Below are 24,685 nucleotides of genomic sequence, written 5' to 3' on the forward strand. Positions count from 1 at the left end.
TACTTCTCTAAGTTTCTGGGAAAAAACTGCTTTTCTGAAGAAATTAATTACTAATTATAAAGTTAAATACTAGCCTTTGCTGCTTCAAGTAAGTTTAAAATAGTAACAAGGAAGACCTACCATCCTTCCGTTCACAAGCTTCACATTTAAAAAAACAGCACACGTTACCTCGTTCACGTGGCTAGTGCTCCCTGTCAGCCTGGACAACTCAAAAGAACTTTCGAACCAGACGGTAAGCTTACTGATTGACTCTGTGGTTACTGGTGTGGGGGCAAAATGTGCTTTCAGTTTTACGATGAGTGTGTAATTCCAGACTGGTGTCTCTCAAAGTGAACATTTATGCTTTGGATTCTAAAATCTCAAGGCTACACAGTTCTTCACCTCTGAAATGCACTGTTCTAATTTCACACTGAAGAATTAATCCTGGTGTTGATTTGAAAACACAATTAGTTGAAATGCCTCCTTTTTCAGATTTTAGTCTAGACCAGTGCTGTCTCACGAACTTTTTGGACATCCATGTAGTCTCCATCTTCCCTTGTCCCATCTGCCAGTCACTAGCCACATGTGGCCGGTAGCTACTGTATTAGATGGTACAACCTAGATCACTGTAGTTTTTGATAGTGCTTTGATGAAATTTATAAAATTTTAGTGAACTGTTTCATTGGAGCTATAAAAACATTTTTATACTTTAAACGAGTAACATTATGCTATATGACAATCCCATGGCTATATCTTATTATAACTGTCTTCCCCTGTTTATTTTTTCTACAGATGTATTCTGATGGCCTAACACTCTCTCAACCTCACATTAAGCCCTGGAGATGTGATGGAAAACAAAATGTGCACTGGCCCTGCCTTCCAGAAGTTAAAAAATCTAGTGTGGAACAAGAAATTGGACAATAGCTTCAACAGTGCTTTGATGATAGAGAAAACAGAACATATTAGAGTCCTATATTATAATATAGGAAAGACAATAAACATAAGTTACAGAGCATCTCCAGGATATTTCCAAAAGTATAAACTGGGGCCTGACTTGAATGAGGGATTAATAAAAGCCAAGCAAAGGCTGAGTAAGGAATGTTGAAGACAAAACAAACAGGGGCTTGGAGAAGCTGAAGGATGTAAGCATCTTTAGATGGCTTGAGTATAGGATGGGAACTGGGTGAGGGGGTGGCTGAGGGAAATAACAAAAGGTGAGGCTAGAGAAGAAGAGAATTACAGAGGCTAGATCACACATGACCTTGTGAGCAATCTTGACCAAGAGACCTTGAGGGACCTTGGTTACGTTCGTATCTCCATGCATTCCATGGCACATAGCACATGGCAGGAATTCAGCCAATCTTTGTTCAGTGAATGCATGAAAGAATGAAAATTAAGCAAATGATCAAACATATAAGTGAATGTTCTTTTTCTTTTAGAAAAAGTATGTGTAACATACACATATAAAGCATATATATTTTCATGTATCTATATTTTTATAAGCATAAAATTGAAACCTATTTGGGTTATATAAGGAAAACTCATGTAAAACAGACATATTTTGATATTTTATATCTACTCCTGACTTTTGTAATACAGAATTTGTAAAGTCCAGTTCCACTATTGGCTGAATTTGCTTTTCAACAAAAATTGTTCTTAATTTTTACCAACTATGTAAAGGAAGTTAACTTACTGATAACCTCCAGGAGCACTGAGGAATACTAAAGCGTATTAGCTATTTTAAGGCCTTTGCAGACCCAATTCAGGCCTTAATTATTACTGTGCAAGGAGACATTTTGCTAGAACAGTCTTTAAATCCAAAAACAGGAATCAGGTAACAGAAAATAAAATTTCATGTAAATATCACCTCTCATTCTCCCCTTTCTTTTTGCCCACCTCACTCACATGCTCCCTCTCTCACCCACACACACTCTCTTCTCATCCTTGCACCTCAAAAAGAAAAGCCAGTAATCTTCTCCTGAGACAGCTGTGAATCAGAGGTTCTTTCTGCAGGGATTACATCCATCTTTTTGATTTCCCAGAGAGCGGCACGGGTTCTTATGTTTTATCCCATGGCCACACAGAGTCACTTAGTCACCAGCCCAGACTAGATGAGCAGCTCAAACAGAATTACTGAGTCACTGAGGGGTGAGAGGTTCCCTCCTGGCCAGGTGCTAAGTGATGCTCCCAAGTGGGTTTTGTGGTTAGAAAACATGCGCTGGATATGAGGTAACCTGTCTGGACTTCTGTCTCTCCAAGGATCACCTGGAATGATCTGGTGATCAACGACCTGTCTGAAGTTTTGTTGAACTGTTTAGCTGAAGCCTTCCTTTCAGCAGTTTGTATTACTTTAATGAGATTATTGCTCCTTTGCCCTCTGACTGTTCCCAAGCTAATTTTTGTCTGTTTCATATCCTTAACACGAATGCCTGTCTCCTGGTTCAGAAGTCCTTGAGCGGTGCTGAACGTAAGCCGGTGCCTGCTAAATCCTTGTTGAGTGAAGAAATGGCTCTACAGGCTTACAGCATGTCCCCTGGGACCTGAGATCTTCAGTTCATCCTGAAGTGCTCAGCCCCACGTCTCCTTCCCCAGCATCAACTGTGGGAGTCGGAAGGCAGCCAAGAGAACTCGGAGTGCGCTAGACAGGCACATGAGGATGAAGAAAGCCGTTTCTGAATACCATCAGAGCCTCCACTGAATTTCCACAGCCTCACAAGCTACCATTTTGGGCAAATACCTAGTGTACTTACCATAGAGTTAAATAAGATGGGCTTTCTTCAAAGGAGGCATTTTTAATACAATGATTGTTTTTTTTTCCCTAACCAGTGGATTAAAAACTTAACACATTTACAAAATCTGGCATATTTATATATTGTATCTAAACAGATATTCAAGCTGCATTATAATATAATAATAAAAAAACCCAGATCCCAGTCTGTCTATTAAGTCTTTGTAAGTCTTTGTGTCATTGTAACTGTAGTGCTAATTATCAAGCAAAGACATGATAATTACAAAGAGCTTTTTTGCTAAAAGAAGGAATCTCTTTCAACACCCACGCGCTGCACAATTTCCTATGACCCTGTAACACTACTCTGGTATGGCCCAGAAATTTGTATTTCAGGCTGAATACTGGGAATCGTGTTATTCCTCTCTCTTCACCAATCTTTTTTTTTCTTGTGAGTAAACTGTTTTCAGAGGGTTAAGGGAGAGGGGTAATGGTCCAAATGGGAAATATAAAACTAATGACCCTTCATGAAACATATTATGCTCCTCATTAAACTTTCTCAGTTAAGTGTATTCCATTAATTTAAAATAAATAGGATTTAAAATTTTACCCAGGAGTAGTAAACTATCCTAACTTTCAACTTTGTGTTAGATCTATTCTAAGAATAGATTTCTCAAGTCCCTGATGCATCACAGGTTCTTAGCCTGCAACACAATTTATGTCTTCGTCTTGCAGAGGTCTTCAAACTTCGTGTGTGTAAGAATTACTTTGGGAAACTTATTACAAACACAGCTTCCCACCGAGATCCCTTCTTCTTCACCAAGGATCTCAGGCACACTGACTTCAGTGAAATGCACTTTGAAAAGTACTCTCTGTATTTTTCTGGCACAAACTTTGTCAAGCTTAGGGATCCCACTTTCTCCATCATCTCAGTTATTACTGCAGTGTGGGAAAGCCAAATGGTGAAGCCTGTTGTGATTCAGGTAGTAGAGCAGGCCAGTCTCGAATCATGATAGACTTATATGTGATTTTCAGAGAATCAAAGCATCTCTAGTTTTGATCTAGGAGCCTCAGAATGTCTTTTTGAGAGATTCAGAACTTTAATCTATTGATGTTAAGGGCAACATAATGATGGAATTGCTACTCTATTTTTGCTTTTTAAAGAATTACATTGTACAAAACTTGCAAATTCACTGTCCTCTTTTTTGAGATGAGAAAACTTCACACCTGAGAAGTAGCCAGTCTGTCACCCAGGAAGACTGTGCAAGGCACGGGCTCCAGTGCAAGCCCTTTGACTTTCAACTCAGTGTTCTTCTTATGACCATGAAGAAGTCTGGGTGAGACCCCCATCTGTCCCAGAATATGAAAATCTCTAGAGTATGTGAAGTTTTAACTCTCCTTTAAACCACAGAGTATATTCCTGAGCAAAGCCCATAGAAGATAATTTTATAGATTTTTAAACTCCTAAGAAAACAAATCTAAAAAGTCAAATTTTCACCTAGATTAATACAGTTCAACTCATTTCCCACCATATGAAGGACAGGAGCCGTTCAAGTTTGATGACAAATTCCAATTCAATTTTTTGTTGTTGCTCTGCAATGTTCATTGTAATGATTTTGGTAATGAAGTGGAGTTTTGAGTATAGAGTTCTGTCTTCAGAACTCACGTTTACTGTGTGTGAATGTATACAAGCATGCCTGTGAAAGCACTTTCACATGTGAAAACACTTATGAGGTTTGACAACTGTTAATATTTATGTATTTTCACATTTATATCTGTGCATGAATAAAATGCTATCTGAAATACATACTAGGTAAATTTTATAAATGATCTTAAATTTCAAGATCAAGGCAAGCCCACAATTAAAATCATTGGTCAGTGAAACACTAAATGTGTAGTAATGCAAATCTGAAAGTATCTTAAAATACACATATTAGGTCTACTTATCATCTACTTTTGTTTCTCTGAAATTATTTGCTTAGTCTTATTAGGCAAAAAATCAAAAAAATATTTAAAAACTTTCAAGTAAAAGTAAAGAAATGAGAATTAATCTTAGACAATTATAACAGGTAAAGAGAAGATGGATGTAAGAGGCAGATTAATTTGATCAGGATTAGAACTACATTTTTTCATAATATAGAACCACTTATAGCAATGGCAAGAATAACTTGTATTCTGGTAGACTGATTCTGAATACATACTTCTGAAACATTTATTTTCTCTTAATTGTGGAAAAGCAGTCATAATCAAGGAAACCATGAGGAGAAAGACAGGTGGATAAAATAGATGGGGACATCTTATCTCTGAATAATGGGGATACATACTTCATTATACCTCTTCCCTTTTGATTTAGTATTCATTGCTTACAAAGGGTACTATAAGGCAATAACATTTAAATAGGATACATGTGGGAAACACTTAAAATTGTATGGCAATGTTACTTATGGTAAGAGATAAAAAATATTTTTGAGTTTCAACATGGTGCTTACTTATTTTTGGCACAATGGAACCATGTTTTAAATCTAACTTTGATAAAACACCAAGTGACATTTAGAAATTAATTTTCATCAGATTTCTGATTCCACATGTATCAATAGCGCTATATTAAATTATATGATTTGGGGGAAAAAACACTTCTGGGAGAATAACTGTCTTTACTCTTTCAGCAAGAATACATTAGGATGAATGAATTAGAAGAGACATAAAGTGAAAAACAAATGAAAAGTTACAGTGAGCTCACTTTAATTTTTTTCTTTGACTATGCTGCCAAAGCATATACTTAAAAGAAACCATGAGTACTATATACTTCAGTATATACTTCAAAGAGATCATGAGAAGTCACCTAAAATGTGGGTGAGCTGTCCCCGTAGCCACACATCCCATTTCTGGTGGCCTGACACTGGGGTGGACAAGGACGGCTCAAGAAGGATGAGATTAATAATTTGACAAGATGCCTGATTCCTAGCAAGGAGCAGATTCACGGAGTCCCTACTACCAGGCCACGCTCACTTCGCATTTTGAGATAGAGAGAGAGAGGGTGGAGTAATAACCGGGGCAATAACTCTGGGGACACCTGCGGGCATATAAACATTTTAGGAAAAGGAAGTTGTGCTTGTGTGGAGGCAGGGAAGAGAGGAGGGAAGGGCTGAACCAAGCGGCTCTGCCTAAGTTTGGGGTTCATCAGGCACGCATGCGCGCTCACCTCCACGATGTCTGAGTTCGTCCGGCTCTCGTGCGGCTCGTTGTACTCGGTGTACTTGAGCAGCACCTTGTCCATGTCCGTGCTGGCGTACTGGAACAGCTTGTTGGTGCTGTTGAAAATGATCAGCGCAATCTCACAGTCACACAGCACGCTCAGCTCGTATGCCTTCTTCATCAACCCAAATTTCCTCTTTGTAAACGTCACCTGGAAGAAAGCAAGCAGGCGGGTTTTTTAAAACAGAGAGAAAAAGCGCGCCTTGAAAAACAAAACAGTACTTTTTTCCCTTTGTAACACCAAGTGTGTCGTGATCAGAGCCCTTGGCACGAACGCATTTGGAAAGAAAGCAAAGAGATCTAAAACCAATTTCTGCTTAGAATTGTGATTTCTAGCTTGCTGCTGCAGAGAAGGCAATGGCAACCCACTCCAGTACTCTTGCCTGGAAAATCCCGTGGATGGAGGAGCCTGGTAGGCTGCAGTCCATGGGGTCGCAAAGAGTCGGGCACAACTGAGTGACTTCACTTTCACTCTTCACTTTCGTGCACTGGAGAAGGAAATGGTAACCCACTCCAGTATTCTTGCCTGGAGAATCCCAGGGACGGGGGAGCCTGGTGGGCTGCCATCTATGGTGTTGCACAGAGTTGGACACGACTGAAGCGACTTAGCAGCAGCAGCAACTTGCTGCTGAATACAGAAACTGTAAATGCCAGATTTTGTGTAAGGCGTTATAATGATGGTGACCTGGGAGCTGTTTTGTTGAGCAATGTTAGCATACTTCTTAATTATAAATCTGGAGCTTGTATTTTGGCTACTCGAAGACTGGACATGACATTATGGACATAGTATTTTAGATCTGTGTTTAAAACTTCTCAAAATTGTTTAGTCTCATGCCATTTAACTGAAAACACTTGAAGGGATCCTACTGTACTTTCCGACAGAGTAATATTCTGTTTTCTAGAAATCCAGCAGGGAGTTGGGAAGAGCTTTAGCCATAACACTGTTAGGGTCTTGGTTTCATTCTTCTGTGTCCCTTTCTTGTTCTCCCAAGCCAGAAATTCTATTGTTATCTTTGCCCTTCCCTTCTTTTACTCCAATCTATTACCAAACCCCATAATTCCTTTCCTCAAAATGTTTCTCAGGTTCACGCTTCCTCGTCTTATTTCCCAGGCGTCTTTATCATTCCCGTCTTTATCAGCTTCCTGTCCTAGGCAATCTTCCTGTCTGAAACCACTCCCTCATTTCATCCTAATCTTCAAAACCTCACTCTTGTCACTGCCTCTTCTTCCTGATGAGTCGGCTACAAGAGCTCCTCTGGCTTCAAACACTTCTACCTGCCAATGCTACCAACTACAAACGTGCATTTCACTGTTCCCAATTTCAGTCTTCAGTAAACTCCGCTTTGCCCACCCAAAACCATGAACTTTCTTAAGCATACGTCTGCACACTTCGTGGTCCAGTGCTTCCCAGCAGGTTTTTGGAGAACAGTATTTCTATAAAATTCTCCTAAGACCAAAGTTCAATGGCTCAATACGTGTAGGAAATGAGGCACAGTGGTATCTTAAGGGCTGAGCAACTTTTAAAAACTTCAACCTGCTTTCCAAACTTATTGTTGACAGAATGTTTACTTCTTTGCTTATTTATTTATTTTGAGGAGCACTTGCTGTCATTCTTCAAAACAAGGTCTCTGAAGTATCTACCAAGGGAAATCCTGACTGACTGAATTATTATTATCAAAGGTGAGGCTTTAAAATTTCCCTCCTCATCTTCAAATCCAACTTATCTTGCAGAGGTCAGTTCAGTTTTATCTACTACCTTAGTTCAGTTCAGTTCAGTCGCTCAGTCATGTCCGACTCTTTGCAACCCCATGAACTGCAGGACGCCAGGCCTCCCTGTCCATCACCAAGTCCCGGAGTTCACTCAGACTCACGTCCATCGAGTCAGTGATGCCATCCAGCCATCTCATCCTCTGTCGTCCCCTTCTCCTCCTGCCCCCAATCCCTCCCAGCATCAGAGTCTTTTCCAATGAGTCAACTCTTCGCATGAGGTGGCCAAAGGACTGGAGTTTCAGCTTTAGCATCAGTCCTCAGAACACCCAGGACTGATCTCCTTTAGAATGGACTGGTTGGATCTCCTTGCAGTCCAAGGGACTCTCACGAGTCTTCTCCAACACCACAGTTCAAAAGTATCAATTCTTCGGCACTCAGCTTTCTTCACAGTCCAACTCTCACATCCATACATGACCACTGGAAAAACCATAGCCTTGACTAGACAGACCTTTGTTGGCAAAGTAATGTCTCTGCTTTTGAATATGCTATCTAGATTGGTCATAACTTTCCTTCCAAGGAGTAAGCGTTTTTTAATTTCATGGCTGCAATCACCATCTGCAGTGATTTTGGAGCCCCTAAAATAAAGTCTGACACTGTTTCCACTGTTTCCCCATCTATTTCCCATGCAGTGATGGGACCAGATGCCATGATCTTCGTTTTCTGAATATTGAGCTTTAAGCCAACTTTTTCACTCTTCTCTTTCACTTTCATCAAGAGGCTTTTGAGTGCCTCTTCACTTTCTGCCATAAGGGTGGTGTCATCTGCATATCTGAGGTTATTGATATTTCTCCCGGCAATCTTAATTCCAGCTTGTGTTTCTTCCAGTCCAGCGTTTCTCATGATGTACTCTGCATAGAAGTTAAATAAGCAGGGTGACAATATACAGCCTTAACGTACTCCTTTTCCTATCTGGAAACAGTCTGTTGTTCCATGTCCAGTTCTAACTGTTGCTTCCTGACCTGCATATAGGTTTCTCAAGAGGCAGGTCAGGTGGTCTGGTATTCCCATCTCTTTCAGAATTTTCCACAGTTTATTGTGATCCACACAGTCAAAGGCTTTGGCATAGTCAATAAAGCAGAAATAGATGTTTTTCTGGAACACTCTTGCTTTTTCCATGATCCAGTGGATGTTGGCAATTTGATCTCTGGTTCCTCTGCCTTTTCTAAAACCAGCTTGAACATCTGGAAGTTCGCGGTTCACGTATTGCTGAAGCCTGGCTTGGAGAATTTTGAGCATTATTTTACTAGCATGTGAGATGAGTGCAATTGTGCAGTAGTTTGAGCATTCTTTGGCATTGCCTTTCTTTGGGATTGGAAGGAAAACCGACCTTTTTCATTCCTGTGGCCACTGCTGAGTTTTCCAAATTTGCTGGCATATTGAGTGCAGCAATTTCACAGCCTCATCTTTACCTGCTGCTGCTGCTAAGTCGCTTCAGTTGTGTCCAACTCTGTGCGACCCCATAGACAGCAGCTCACTAGGCTCCTCTATCCCTGGGATTCTCCAGGCAAGAACACTGGAGTGGGTTGCCATTTCCTTCTCCAGTGCATGAAAGTGAAAAGTGAAAGTGAAGTCGCTCAGTCGTGCCCGACTCTTAGCGACCCCATGGACTGCAGCCTACCAGGCTCCTCTGTCTATGGGATTTTCCAGGCAAGAGTACTGGAGTGGGATGCCATTGCCTTCTCCCATCTTTACCTACTTGCTTGTAATTCCTAAAGCTAGAGTCCTACTCCTTATCTGTCTCCAGAAACCCAATGGATGTCCTCCACTCCTGTGTCTATCTACAAGTCTTAGGAATGTCGTACTCCCAAAGCCCAAATTTCATCTTCAACCTCAAATCTGCTCCCCTTCCTGGGTCCCCGATCTCATTGTAAACTCAGCCACCCAAACTACAGACCACCGAGTTGACTGTGAACACCCCCTATCCCACACTCCTAAATAAATGTGTTGACAGGAAGTGTGGACTAGCAGACAGAAAATCTGACTTCCTGGTCTCCTCACTCCCCGCTCCCCCTTTTGTTAATACTTGTTTTACCTATCACCTTTTATTTTTTGTTATAGTTCTGACCTTTTATAACTTGCATGACTTTCCGGGTGATAACTGGCTTAATGTCTGTCTTCCACTACGCTGCACATTCCACAAGAGCATGTACCATTTTTATTTTGTCCACTACTGTACCCCAGTGCCCAGACAGCAGACATATGGGCAATTATCTAAAAAGGAAAAACTATTTTGCTGTTTTTTAGAAATATCAAAGTGATATATGTTACATAAAACTGTGGAGACTTCCCTGGCTGGCTGCCCAGTCGTTAAGACTTTGCCATTTAATGCGGGGGGTGTGGGTTTGATCCCCGGTCAGGGAGGTAAGATCCCACATGTCACAGGGCCAAAAAACCCAAACATAAGACAGAAGCAATACTGTAACACATTCAGTAAAGACTTTAAAAATAGTCCACATCAAAAAATAAAAAAAAAACCCAAAAATCTTTAAAAAAAGTTTGAAAAAAAAATACTGTGATAGCTTTCCCCACCAAATTTTCATTAAGCAACTCATAAATGGAACTTTAAAAAGATAAACCTATACTTTAATAATGATTATATTCTGATATCACATCTGCATGGAAGGCAGCATGACAGAAAGAGAAGAACATGGGGTATGGATTCAGGGGATCCTAGATTTTAAGGCAGATCTGCTATTTACTAGTCATGAGAAATTAACTTCTTCAAATTTGATTTTTCTCCGAGTTTGACTTTTCATTTATAAAATGGTGATAGCGCCTACTCTTGGGGTTGCTGAGAGGATTATATAATATAACATATGTACAATATTCAGTTCAGTTAAGCTTTGCATTTAAAGTAGAAGCTCAATAAATCTGTTTTTATCCCTTTCTTGGTTGACTTATAGGAAATGAACTTACAAATATACCTGTCTTAGTGGCTCAGAGTCTACTGATCAAGGTTATTTGAAGATCTTACTACTGTCTTCCTGATAGAAAGATAAAACTGAACTATGGAATCTCCACTGATCATTCTTTGGAAAATACAGCATTTAGGTATTTACCAGCTGACATCAGCTAGTCAAAATCTACTAATATACGTTATTTATGCTTCAACTTGGATAATTTTTCTTTTTAATATCTGCCAATGTCTCACCTTCTATTTTATGTTTATTGATTGGCTTACTAAAAAGTACTTCAAATAAAATACAGCTAGTGTTTTCATATCTGATTATCATACTACTTTAGAAGCTTTTTTTATTCTGGTTCATTCAGATGAGTCATGATTAGGGATGAGCTAAATTAAGACTATCTTTTGGAATGGATAAAAATCATTACTATTAATTAGATTTATACAAAATGTCTTTTAATAATTCTCTAGATGTTTAGTTATGCAGACATACCTGCACATTGGTATTTGTTTAGTGAAATAGGTTACAGAGGCGTTCAGTGCAGAAGGCACTGACCCAAAATACTTTCATATATCTAAAACCACTTTTAATCAGACTTTCATGACCACAAACTGTAGGTGGAATGTCTCAATACAGTATGGTTTCTGTTGTACTCAAACCTCAGAATTTAGCACGTTACAACACTCACCATCAAAGTACATTTCAGCACAGAAATATCATTAAAGCCACTATTTGTGTTTACTTTTAGGTGCTCCTCAACATTTGTGTAACCAAATAGGCTGCTGGATAATGCATACTTATTTAATAATACCTGTCAAAAAAGTCAGTGCATATAGCTTCTTTTCATTAAAACTGCAGACTGAAATGATGATAACTGCATTAAAGCATTCAAGAAAATATCTTCAAAATCTACTCTTAATTGTGCTAAATTTAATTCTGTATTATGTTCATATTCTTCATAGCATACTCAAAATGTATTTTATAATGCTTTTTCTCATTGTTCACAGTTAGATAAAATTGTTTTTCAGCATTAAGCTTTCTTAAGAGAACTGGGATATTACTCTTCATTTAAAATATGCCACTCAATGACAAAGATTGCAATTCAGAGCTTTTACACTTAAATATAATAATGTATTGTAATGATTACATTTTTCATAAGTTAAGAATAGTTCGTAATGGGGACAAGTCCATTTCTACTTCAAAAACATATTCGAACCTTAGGTGACATGGAAAACTGTTTTTACAGTAGTTAGGCAAAGAGATGCTCTTTTCTAGTGTGACATCAATCAAGGTGCAGCAAGAAGAGAATAAAACCAATACTGTTTAAGTGGGCACTGAATTTACATTCAGTTTTCAAAATCAAAGAGACTTCACATGTAACATATATATGGAAAGCAAGACGACTCTGTAAACATTGAGCATTTTATGTTTTTTTCTTTACCTCTTGAAACAGTCCCAAATGTAATACTGATGATGTTTTATTAAGACATTTCAGTATTAAGTTGTATGTTAGCCTTGGGTTTTAAATCCTAGCGTAAGGGCAGGGATCACACATGTCATGCTGACAATTACTCTAGAACTTATTAGGTATGAATCAGGGCTTGAAATTAGAATTTTAAATTGAGAAAAGGCACATTAATTAATTATAGAAGTTTTGACAAACCTTTATTATGAGACTTATTCTAATATTGCAGAGTTGACTGGTTGTCTGAGTTTGCCTCCCCCTGAAGACCCCATGTCTGGCCTCACAAGACTGACCAATAGATACTCAATGAACGAATGGATTTTAGAATGGTGTTTTAAACTCTGAATGTCTCAATGAAATTTTCCACTAAAAGTAGATACTTTTAAAAACTTGTGTTTTTAATATATTATTTTTTTCCTGAGGTAAGAAAAAAATAATTCAAAAAGTTCAGAAAAAAGTGGACTTTATTCCTTGCCCTGATGACTCACCATGAAAGACAGACAAATGTGAAGGCAAAAACTAAATTTTACAATCACAGGAAACAAAAGTAAAGGGGGAGGATCTAAGAGTTCAAATGACTGCATTCAACTGAGCAAAAATTTACTGAACTTTCTAATGAGTTCAGATTTTTAAAGAACATGCGTTTGGCAAAGTATTTGATGAAATTCTCATCACAATACTATAGATTTGAGATTAGATGGTAGCAATTTAGATGGTTTAAATATGAATTAATCAACCAGTGTTAAGTTTAAAGACAGTCTCTTGCAATGGCTATGGAGTTCAGTAACTTTCCTGTCCGAGGCACCATTTTTACCATTGGTATAAAGGAAGATGTACCTGGCATGTTTATCAAATCTGCATACAAGACAAGCCCAGGTGATAACCCAATAGATGGCAGAGTCTCTGTCCATATATAACTCCCTCTACAGATAGCTGATTATGGGAAAAGGTTCTAAAGTTATAGTGTTTCACAGTGGGAATTAATTATCCTAATGATCTCTGTTAGTCAGCACTAACTAATCTTTGGTACTATATTCAGCTCTGAGAATTTTAAGAAGACATTAACGATACCGACAAAATTAGAGCATCTATAGGATGGCAAACAAGTCGACATATGGTCTGAGAATAATTTTGCAGGAGAAATCATTGAAGGAATCTGGAATGTTTAAGCCAGAAATGCCAAACACTTTCCAAGAAGATCTGCAGACTTTGTGGCCATGTGAAGAGGCAGATGAGTTATTCTGTCTTATTCTATAGAGCAGAGTTAGCAAGCACTGCTGAAAATCATCGAGGTTCAACATACAGGGAAACCTAGTGATGAGAACTGTCTAACAGAGGACCTAGCCTCATGAAGTTAAGAAGCAGTTCTTTCCTGAATATGTTCAAGTAGGGCTGCATATCAAGGAAGGTGTAGAAGGCGTTCCTGAATTAAACAAGAAGCTGGATTAGAGATCTTTAAAATATTTATTCCAGATTTTAGATGTTCAGATTCTATGCCTAGGTAGCACAGACCTTCAGGTGAAGGGAAAGTTTAGAGTGAATGAAATATGATTTCCAACAGAATCTATTTCTGCAATTTCATTCTGCAGAATGCTTTATATTTTGGTTACTCAGTCTCGTCAATACATTACCATAATCACTTCTAATTTTCATATTCCAAGAAATAAAACTACATCACTTTCTTTTTGCAGTTAGAAGAGATATAAAAAAGACTCTAAAGAAGTGTAGTGGACAGTATTAAATTATGTATAGCACAGAAAAACAACTGTCCAGATTGATAAAATAACAAATTCACATTGTTAAAATATTTCGAAAGAAGCAGTATCTATACATTGTTACTGAAGCTCTGTGGTGTGGAAGCAAAAACATGGGAACTGAAAATCAAGTCTAAGCTCTGCCATGTACGATCCGTGTGCCCTTGGCCTTGGGGAAATTGTTTAACTTATCAGTCCCCCAGTATCCTCATCTGTAAAATGAAGGTAATAACAGGCATCCTACAGAGTAATGATGAGAGTTAAACTAAGGAACACACAGTGTCAGTGACGTGTTGACTGTGAAACATGATACAAGGTAGATAATATTTTTTTTCTGAAGTGTGAGGCTCAGTCACTTCTTGTTATAAACTGTAAAAGACTGCTCTCCTAAGATCTGCTAGCTTGTTTCACCATCATCATGTTTAAGAGTTTCTCTCTCAACTAAACCTCAAGCTTCACTTGAAGGCTGGAACATCTCCTGTCTGCTCTTGTAAACTGAAGTCCCAGAACAACGCTTCACTCAATATTTGTTGAATGAATGAATGGATAGATGGATGGAATAATTACTCATTTTTTTTGTAATTCAAACTGAATCTCTATGCAAGCCCAAACTATGCTAATAGGAAGTTTGCCACTGAGGGAGAAAATTTCACGTAGTTATTTTTCTTTCTTTTTGTCACATTAGCTTACAGTTTACTGTAAGTATGTTTTTAAACATACATTTGGTAAAAATGAATAGGAGAAAAACTGGATTGGGTCCAGTTTGTGTGGGGGCTTGTTGTGAAATTGGAGCATATATTTTTTATAAGTGTTTTTAGATAAGAGTGTTGACTTTGGTGACTTTTTTCTAAGAAGTTCAAAGACTTTATAAGCTATCTTGCTACATCTGACAGCATCTCTTTGAAGTTATTATTTGGCACAGTTTATCATCCCCATTTCTCAGATGATACTGCAAACAAAGGCATGGATTGCCTTATTCCAGCGTCACAAAACTAGTCCTTGATGAACCAGAAATAGAGCCCTCTTCACACAACATCCATCTTTCTTCCCATTAGTTGGCGTTTCTTCCCTCTTTTAGATAACAGTGTGTTTTAGGGGCTGAAAGACAGCACAGCATGGACCTCGACAGCCACTCATCAAGCATTGTACAACAAGAACTGTCAGCAATTCTGAGCAGCAGAAGAAACAGAGTACTGGCACAACTTATTAATTAGTATAAGGATAGCTTTCTAGGCTAAAGTGGAAAAAAAAAAAAAAAACTAAACTAGAATACTAACACTGAGAAGTTGGTTTCTAGGTTCTGACAATAAACCAAAGCTCCTTTTGTGTGGACTCCACAGTCACCTCTGTCCTCAGACCCCCAGACAGGACCGCCAAAGCCAGTGAGAACCACACGTATGCACTAGCGGGCACACACTTGTTCTATATTTATGGATGTTTATTTAAATTTCACAAAATGAGAAGCATTTTGGTTGGTAGCAAATACAAGCCTGTTTACAGCCGGAATAAAAGAGGTGGGTCTCTGATTTACTCACAGTCGATGTAAATAACAAGTTCTAAAACAGAGGACAAGTCCTGTGTCATTTCCTACAGGGCAGGGAAATTAGCTAGACGACTGGGTAACAGAAAGGGCATTTAATAATGAGTCTCCACGCCACACGCAGGCCTCTGTTCACCCTCCCAATCCTGGCTCCATTCATAAAGTCACCTCAGGAGAACTTTTCTGCCACATTTTAACGGTGGGAGTCCTTGCACCTTATAGGCAAGAATAAATGAAAGGAAAAAGACCTTCGGAAATAGCAGCTATTCACATTTATGAGAATAATGGAGACCTAACTCTAAATGACTTCAGATGTATTACCAAGGGGAGTAAGGGTGACTTTATCTATGGATCTCCGGTGTTTCTTCCCACCAATCAGAATTTTTCATCCTGATCTTAATTGAACTGCTCAATGAGTGGAGGACTTTTTACTCATTTCAACTCATAAAGTAACAGTAGTTTCATAGTTTGGGACTAATAAACCCAGCTACTTTTATTTTCAAAGTTTTGAGGTTTTATCAGGTTTTGTTTTGTTTTTCCCAAAGAGAGTCACGATGAATACTACTGTCATCTTACGAAAATATTTTAGATCCACCCCTCCTCACCCACAGCCTAGAGAATCTCTCCGCTTCCTCCCAGTTAAGGAAATGGAGTGACTAATGAGGAATGAGATGGGCAGTTGGCGGATACAATGCGCTCTCTAATCCAGAGAGCATCTAGGTCTTCCTCTGTGTTTAAAGAGTTAGCGATGGAGTCAAGAGTCTGCCACGACAATCTTTAATTGAAAAAAAAAAAAAGGGAAATGCCCTCTTAAATGCTCTTTTTCTTCCCCCGGCTTGTTCCTGACAGTAAGTAATGGTGTGACTGTTCTAAAGTCTTCCTCTTCAATTTTATTTTGTTTAATTCAGTCTGTCATTAGAAAGGCTTGCGAGCTTTAGGCCTGATGATTACTTTCGGTGGGAGGAAGTAGGGCCACTGCAGACTTGTGTTCTAGACAAGCGCTCCTTTATACAATGACGGGGCCTGCCACCATAAATGAAAGGCTCTTTAAAGAGCAGAGAGGGACTCTTTTAAGCAGAGTGCTACCATGTGCTTGTAACCCTCCAGCATAACTTGCGAGGATGAGACAGCAGTGTGTTCTGCTGCAAAGAGGACTATTGTCCTCGTTAGCCTCCAGCAAATTGAGCCCCGTTTCGCTGCAATGCAGTAGGATTTCCAAAGGGTTGCAGGCAATCCTAAAATTCTGAACACCACAAAAGGATTAAAATAGGGGGGCTCAGCGTATGGAATTTAGAACTCTACAGACCCCCTCACCCTAAGTCAACACCCCAACCCTCAGAACGGGCCTTTAAATCTTGTGCCTTGCACGCTATTTTGAGGAAGTGTAATAAAAGCATGGGGTTAAAATTGAGTATCTATTAGCAAATGCAGAGTCTGAGTTTTAAAACTTGTCATGGCTGATTTCTGATATATTTATATACATGGGGACAAGGAAGATGATAAGCTATAATGATTACACTTAGGATTTAAAAGATTTCATTGTGGTCCACTTTCAAGCTTAAGAATGTTTTGGATTTTAAAAAGAGACTAGATATAATGCAATATGTTTTACATTTTTTAATACGTGCTCTTGAGGTCTGCTTCGTTTCTTAAGAGGCTGATTTACATTCTAAATTCAATCTGCAGATGCAGTCATGAAACAAATACTTATTTCTCTTTATCTTGTATACATGAAATACATCATTTGAGTCTGAAAAGAATCAAATAAACCAGATTAATATTTTGGGGTCAAAAACATGTTTACTAGTTTAACAAAGCCAGAATGTACCTAAGGTAAAGGTCAAAGACTACTTCATTCCCTGCTGAGCAAATGCTCAGGAAGCACATTTGTCTATGTTTCCTGTCATAACAGGAAGAGTGTAACTTCTTCCTTTCCACAATGGCTTCAGTTTTACCTCCCAACTCCAATATTTTCTCCCTCAGGGCCTTCCAAATCAATCCTTGGAAGACAGAAGGCAGGAGGCTGTCTCCCTTGTAGTTTCCAAACAGTTACATTTGTTGAAATGTTATTTAAATGTTAGTGATTTCTTAAGCTAAGCTGTTCCAACTTAAAATTAAAAGTCAAATATCCAAACATTTAGAGCGGTTCTCTTATTCCTATTAGTGGTCCAACATATTTCAAAAGAAACACAAATACATATTCCATATTATGGGATTTCATTTACTTTAACTATGTTGTTATTTTTTTTTCCCCCTTCCAAACAAAGTCATTATTCTTGGTGGGGGCGGGGGTTCCACCTGTCTTCAATAAGACTATCTGGGATGTAAGCTTTAAAAATACTTTTACTATAATAATTTTTGAAGGAGCTCATTTTAAATGAATAAATTACAATCTTAAAGGAAGTCTAGACTGCAAAGTACAAGGCTTTTGAAACAATTAGCAACATGTTCTTTAATCTACAGTTCGGAAGAAACTTCTTGGTTTATGACGTATATACGGTCTATTTATAATGTTAATATTTTTGGTGCTGGTTTCTCAGTAATACAATGTCAGAAAGTTTGTGCATTTGCAGAGCACAAGGGCATCTGCAGCACGCAGAATGATGTGTGCATGCACTCAGAGGTGGAAGGTGCTATTTGGTGCCAACTTGCACCCAGAGTGAGACACGATAAATATAAGCATTGAAATTTTTCTAAGTTACAGTTTTACATGGAAATTGTATGAGATACACAAATTAGAACTGAAACAACAGAAGTCTCGAAGCCCTCAAGTTCAGAGCTTAGTTTTTAAATCAGAGACAGAATTCAAGAGTAGACAGTTACCCTTTGCCTTATGAACATTTTGGGCTCTCCTGGACTTCTCACTAAAGTAAAAACTAATGCATAGTTACATGGCAGTTCAGATAATATCTTGTTGGCAATAAAGAAACAGATCTAGCTATAAAGTGTAAAATGGCCCACACCACATGAAATGTACAGAAAATGTGCTGTGTCCTATCTCTATGATTCGTCTACAGAGCTGGGCGATCATTTGTGAATTGTTTTCAAACTGACAGGAACAGAACAGAAAGGAATGGCTTGATGTCACAGCTGTTAAACATACATCTGAGCTCTTTGGTTATACTTTCTTTGATTTGGAATCTTGCAGAAGTAGTTTGTCACTTTTCCCTTCTGGCTTTCTTTTTCAGTTAATTTCAACTCTCGAATAAAAACTTTTCCTCTTGGTGATTTTATGAATAACAAAAGAGTGACTTAATTTATATGCAGAGGTAACCTCTGAACAGGCACGCACAGGCTGCGTCAAAATACCTTGCGATCGAATTCTGAGGTGCACTGCTGTGTCCTAATGCATTGCCATGATATATCCTACTTTTATTTACTGATTCATTTTCTAAAATTAGTTTAATGAAAAAATTTAATATGAATTTAGCAGTGACCTGTTAAATGGTATTGAGGGAAAAGTGGTATCATCATCACCATCATGAGTTATTTCCAGGTTTATTCTGGATTTAGAGATTTAAAAAAACCCAACACTTTGGCACTGATTGAACTTTTTAATCACTTAATTTTAAAAAAAGGTCCCAGATATTCACCGTCTAACATGGATAATGCTTCTATTGTATTTAAAGCATAGTTTCCTCTCAAATAATTTGTATTTGCTTGACATGCATACAAGCAACTGGCAAGTCTGGAAGTTCTGTTTGTGAAGATGACAGAAGAAAAGTGTGCTCGGATGACTCTCTTCTAACTCTTGGCTTAGAATTTATCCAAAAATATTTTCTTGAAGTAATTTATTTGTCTTTCTATGTTATCCAATTCCTCACATTTAAACATTGAATCTATCTCAACTTCAATAAATTTTATACTAGGTTAGTAGGCTGCAACTCTCAAGTTTAGCACCGTAAGTAGCCCTTTTATTCCCTAATATTCTGGATATTACCTTGAAGGAACATTACAGTAAAAATTCCATTGAAAATTTTAGTTAAAATTCTAAAAACCTAAAATAGAGAAAAACTAGGAAAATTAAGGAGTAAAACTTCATTTTTTAAAAAAGAGTCATTTGAGAAAATCAACGCACCTCTTTTTTTTACAGTTTAGTTTAGAAAATATCAGGTTTAGTTTAAAAACCTCAGTACGTAGAAGTTGTCGGAGATTGCATCTATACTGAACATATTTCTCTAGTTTTTTTTTTTTTTTTCTGAGCCCACTTAAAATAATCATAAGTCATGTAAGGAAATGGAGATAGGGACATAAGAAAAGGGAAAAAGTTACAAAATGTAACAGCTATGACTAATCCCCTTTAGTCATAAGGGGATTCTCCTATTCTATTAGCAGGAGAATATTGCTAATTGTCTTTAATTTGTGCTCCAGATACTGCACTGATAATTACATGAAATTTTGTTTGCTGGCAAAAACTGTTATTGTGCCAGGTCTGATGAAGAAAAGAATTTAAGACATTTAATAATCTTTATGCCTTAACTTACTATATTAGGTCGTAACTGGGTTCTTTGGCAAATATTTCTCCCTGGTAGTCACTCAAATATGTAAATATCTTTTTTAGAGCAAGTCATACAAATAAATTTGGGTGTGTGTCTCTCCTATCCTCTCAAAGTGGAAAACTGAAATTTTTAAATACAAACACATTAAGTAAACAGGTTTAGGTTAAGCATGCCTGATTTTCATATATCTTTTTTCTTGATGTAACAGATATAACAGATTTCTAAGTACATTCTGTTTGCAGAAAGAGTCATATGAGGACAAAACTCATTTAAAAATCTGGCTGTTTCAGAAGCACAGTAACAACTGGTACCATATGAAGGAGGCTAAGATTATTGCCTAATTGATGAAGGTAACTCACAGGTAAGAACAAAAAATGCAGGTGGAAAAAAAAAATGCAGGTGGAGAGACTTGAAATTGTAGTGTGAGAATAAGCTGCAAGCTAGAAGTGATAAAAATGGTGACAAGTAGTTCAGAATAATTTGGTCAGGAACATACATTTGAAAGTCAGTCCCACAAGCATGAGAAATTGGGAAATTACTTCTCCCCATCCTTGGCACGAGCCCTGCCCTGCAAATGTTCTGTGTGATTTTTTTCCCTGTTCACTAGCCATTCTCTGTCATCCTGGCTCTTGCTTAGAAATGATTCTCTTGCCCCTTGTTAGCTTCCAAAGGCTCCTTTGTGCCCCAACTCTACTCTGTTTCGGGCTCCCCTGCTGGCACAGTGGTAAAAGAATCTGCCTGTCTGTGCAGGAGAAGCAAGAGACTCGGGTTTGATCCCTGGGTTGGAAAGGACCAACCCACTCTAGTATTCATGCCTGGAAAATTCCATGGACAGAGGAGCTTGGTGGGCCATGGGATCACAAAGAGTCGTAAGCATGCATACAGGCTCTACTGTGTTCCACTTTTCCTTCCACCTCCCTGATACCCTTTCAAGCGGGTAACAATGCACTGGAAATGAAGGTTCAGGTACCATTCTTTAGGGTGCTTAGTTGTTTTGACAGAAATCACATTAACTATAATAACTAATGGTTCAAAGACCTCGAGTCTTAACAGGGATAACTAACAGGTAAATTTCTCGGGCACTCATCACGTGCTAGGTACTTTACAGTTATCCCCCAGTTTAATTATTTCAATGACCCAATGAAGCAGGTACTATTTTTCAATCTTCCCCTCTACTGATGAGGGAAGCAAGGCTCAGAGGGGTCAAGTTACTTGCTGGAGAGTCACACAGCTAGTAGCAGGCAGAACTCAGGCCAGAACAAGTTTTGTGTGTCTCTAAAACCTATGCTCTTCACCATGATATGCTGGATGCAGGATGATGTATGTAATGGGAGAAAGTAATGACATAAAGGCATTATCTTATACAGAACGCAGCATGAGGTAACCGAAAAACAGCTTACTTTGTTTTTGGATCTGAAAGATTTGGGCTCAAATCCTGGCCACCTCCCAGTGTTAACTCTCTGACTTCAAAGCTCTGCATGATCTGGGCCCTGCCTAGCATCTAAACCTTTTCTCTCGTCTCTCTGAAGTTACACACAGGAGGCTCAAGTAAGTTCCTTGGGGCATTCCTTCGACTCCTCAGCCAGCTCTTCCCTTTCTCAAGGAGCTTTGAAAACACTGTTCCCTCTGGAATGCTGTCTCCTGCCGAACTCTGAAACACCTCTTTGCTCCCATCTTTCAGCATTTCCTCAGGGAAGCCTTTCTCCCACCCCCAATCTAAATAAAGCACCTCCTGTTATTCTTTCATAGCATTTGGGTAGTTTCATTCATAACACATGTGAACCAAATTTTTGTTATATATTTGCATATCTCACGTCTGGTTCATCCGACTAGGCCCACAGGCCAATCCTGTCTGCCTCCTGTTTTTGCCAGTAAAGTTTTATTCAAACACAGACACGTTAAAATTCATGTACGTGTTGTCCTTTGCTGCTTTCACTCAAGGGTAGAACTGAGCATCTGAGACAGAGATTGCATGGTTCACAAGATCAAAAATATTTGTTATCTGGTCCTTTACAGAACCAGGCTCCTGACTTCTACAGCGGACAATAAGCTGAATAAGATTCAATTGGCTTATCGCTGAGCACTTCATGTTAGGCAGGTTGCAAACAAATGATATTTGCTGACTTAATAAATAAATGAATTATTCAGCTGTTAATGGAATTAATGAGGATTAAATGGAATAATAAATATGTAGTTCTTGGTACATGTAGCTACTTTAAAATTATTTGAAAACTTCTGGGAGACAAATTGACAATTCATGATTTTAGTTTTATATAGTAGCTTAAGAAATCACCTCGTTTAGGTTAGAGATTGAGAAATTAGTGCTTTTCATAAACTTGGAGACTCTGGAAAATTAAAAAAAAAACAAGCTGTTACTTTTTCCCTCCCCTAAACTATTTTATGAATATAATCAGAGTTCCTGAAGTTTAGCTGTTGCCTACTGCCATAATGAAAAATAAAGTAAGGGCAAAATTCAATTTAAACAGTCGGCCGCTCTGTTTTCCCACAGTTTTATTTCTTAATGATATACAACTTATCACATCAGCTCTGTAATATTTCATTTCACACTTTAAGTCAGTATTTCTTATTCTGTAAAAACACACCCTGTTCTGTATAGCCAAATAAACACCTGTGATGGCAGGGCAAGCTTTTACTGCTTCTGAGAAAAGATGACAGTGAGCTATTGTATGAGGTTCTATTAAGGAGTCTACAGTGGGGGGAAGCTTCCAAAAGGGCAAAGCAGTGAATGCTTTTCTTTTCAACATCTGAACATGCACTTTAAAGGGAGCCTATGTTAGGGGTGTCTCCTCACTTTGGACGACACGCGGTTGCAGATTTGCTGGTGCTGATTATTAGAAGTGACCTACATCTTCTAGGCTCTCTCCCAAATGGCTCTTGTGATCACTCTTGCAGTAGATGAGAGGCACGCAGATGACTATTTTTAAGTAAGATGGCTGTTTAAGACTGTCAATAGCCATTTACAATAATCACTGAAATATATACTAAAACATGGAAGTTTTCAATTTTACTAATTCTATTTAAGAGTACTGAATCACAAGGCCAACTGAACCTAAAGACTGAAGAAAAGACGATGTATGTATGTGCTAATGTGCTTAGTCATGTCTGGCTCTTTGCCACCCCATGGACTGCAGTCTACCAGGCTCCTTGTCCATGGAATTGTCCAGGCAAGAAGACTGGAGTGGGTTGCCATTTCCTTCTCCAGGGGATCTTCCCAACCCAGGGATCAAACCCATGTCTCCTTGCATTGCAGATGGATTCCTGACCTTCTGAGCCATCAGGGAAGTCCTAAGTAAAGACTACCCAGATCCTACATTCTATAGAATAAAACCAAGGAATTCGTCTTCAGGATTAAAAAAGATAAGGCTAATTAAACTGAATTTAAATAAATTTTATTCTCTTAAAAGTTATTATTACTTCTAATATTGGTGAGAGTGATAGCAACTGTAGATGCAGCTATATTTAAATTATGAAGAAATGGTCACTTGCAGCTCAAAAGTTAGTGTTTTAACATTCTTGCATGCTTATATGAGCTTCGTATTTCTTTATAAAGCATAATGGAAGCTCATGACTTCAACCTGCAAAAACTTTCTTTTGTCTTTGTAAGCAAAAAGAAGATACAATAAATTTCATGAACCCCCATATTACCTGGTATTATTAATAAAGTGTAGATGCTAATTCATATATATTTTTGACTCTACCCCAAACAGGTGCTAGCCCAAACAGTAAGGTCTAAACAGTTAGTGGTATATGATGTTCAATATTTCAGTCTTAATTTCAATTTCAAGCTATAAATCAATTAAAAATACTGTGGGTTTTTTTAATATTGACAGAATTATTGCTTTTTGGCTTGACCCATAGCAATAAACAATGTTTAGGAAACACTGAAGGAATCCATCATAAATCTTAGCATTATTCATCCTTTAGCTCAATTTTCGCCAAAAATAGTTCAAGTCATATGTACCTTAAACACAGTAATTTAAAGGAATATAAACCTGAAAATCTCAAAAGTTTCTTTATCACTTAATGGCATATTGGCTTTGATGGCATAAATAACAACTTGCATTCATTATAATTTACACAAGTAGCAATAAAAAGTTTTAAAGCACAAATAAGTTCTAGTCTCACTTGAAGGTCCAAGAAGACAGAAAGGCACAGTAGGGAAGAAAGAACATTTTTATCTGCGGGAAATTACAGTCTAGCGGGGCTTCCCGAAGGCTGTTCTCTTAGCTTTCAATGGGCAACAGGCAAGACACTGTCCTCCCCCAGGGTCAAGGAATGTCTGTTCTGTAGGTTCCATTATCTATTGCAATGGTTGGAATCTGGCAGTACTGTCTCTTACAACTGGTATCTGTTATTGGTTGCATCCATCCTAATGTTACAGGGAGGCCTGGGCGTGCTGCGATTCATGGGGTTGCAAAGAGTCGAACACAACTGAGTGACTGAACTGAACTGAATGTTAATTTAACATTAACAAACCACCCAACTATTCTTTTTTTGAAGAAAAACAAAAAATTTATTAATATTTCTGTATTCACAGGGGGCTTCCCTGGTGGTACAAACAGTAATGCAATGCAGGAGACCCAGGTTCTATCCCTGGGTCAGGAAGATCCCCTGGAGACGGGAATGGCTACCCACTCCAGTGTTCTTGTCTGAATTCCATGGACAGAGGAGCCTGGCGGGCTGTAGTCCACGGGGTGGCAAGGAGTCGGACATGACTGAGCCAATGACTTATACATTGACACTAATTCACAAGAGCTCACAGAAGAGAAAT

The 24,685-nt window shown here is 38.3% G+C and overlaps 1 protein-coding gene across 10 annotated transcripts in view; it reads right to left on the reverse strand.

Moving 5' to 3' along the window:
• The window catches only part of MEF2C (myocyte enhancer factor 2C), a 179,062-nt gene that overhangs the window by 76,785 nt on the left and 77,592 nt on the right, over positions 1-24,685 (reverse strand). For all 10 annotated transcript variants that reach the window (XM_070373115.1, XM_070373112.1, XM_070373120.1 and 7 more), the window contains one exon: positions 5,907-6,110. In XM_070373115.1, coding sequence (XP_070229216.1) covers positions 5,907-6,110 — 204 coding nt within the window. The remainder of the gene's footprint in view (positions 1-5,906; positions 6,111-24,685) is intronic.

This window comes from Bos mutus, chromosome 7, assembly GCF_027580195.1.
Source record: "Bos mutus isolate GX-2022 chromosome 7, NWIPB_WYAK_1.1, whole genome shotgun sequence".
In the NCBI taxonomy this organism is placed as follows: domain Eukaryota; kingdom Metazoa; phylum Chordata; class Mammalia; order Artiodactyla; family Bovidae; genus Bos; species Bos mutus.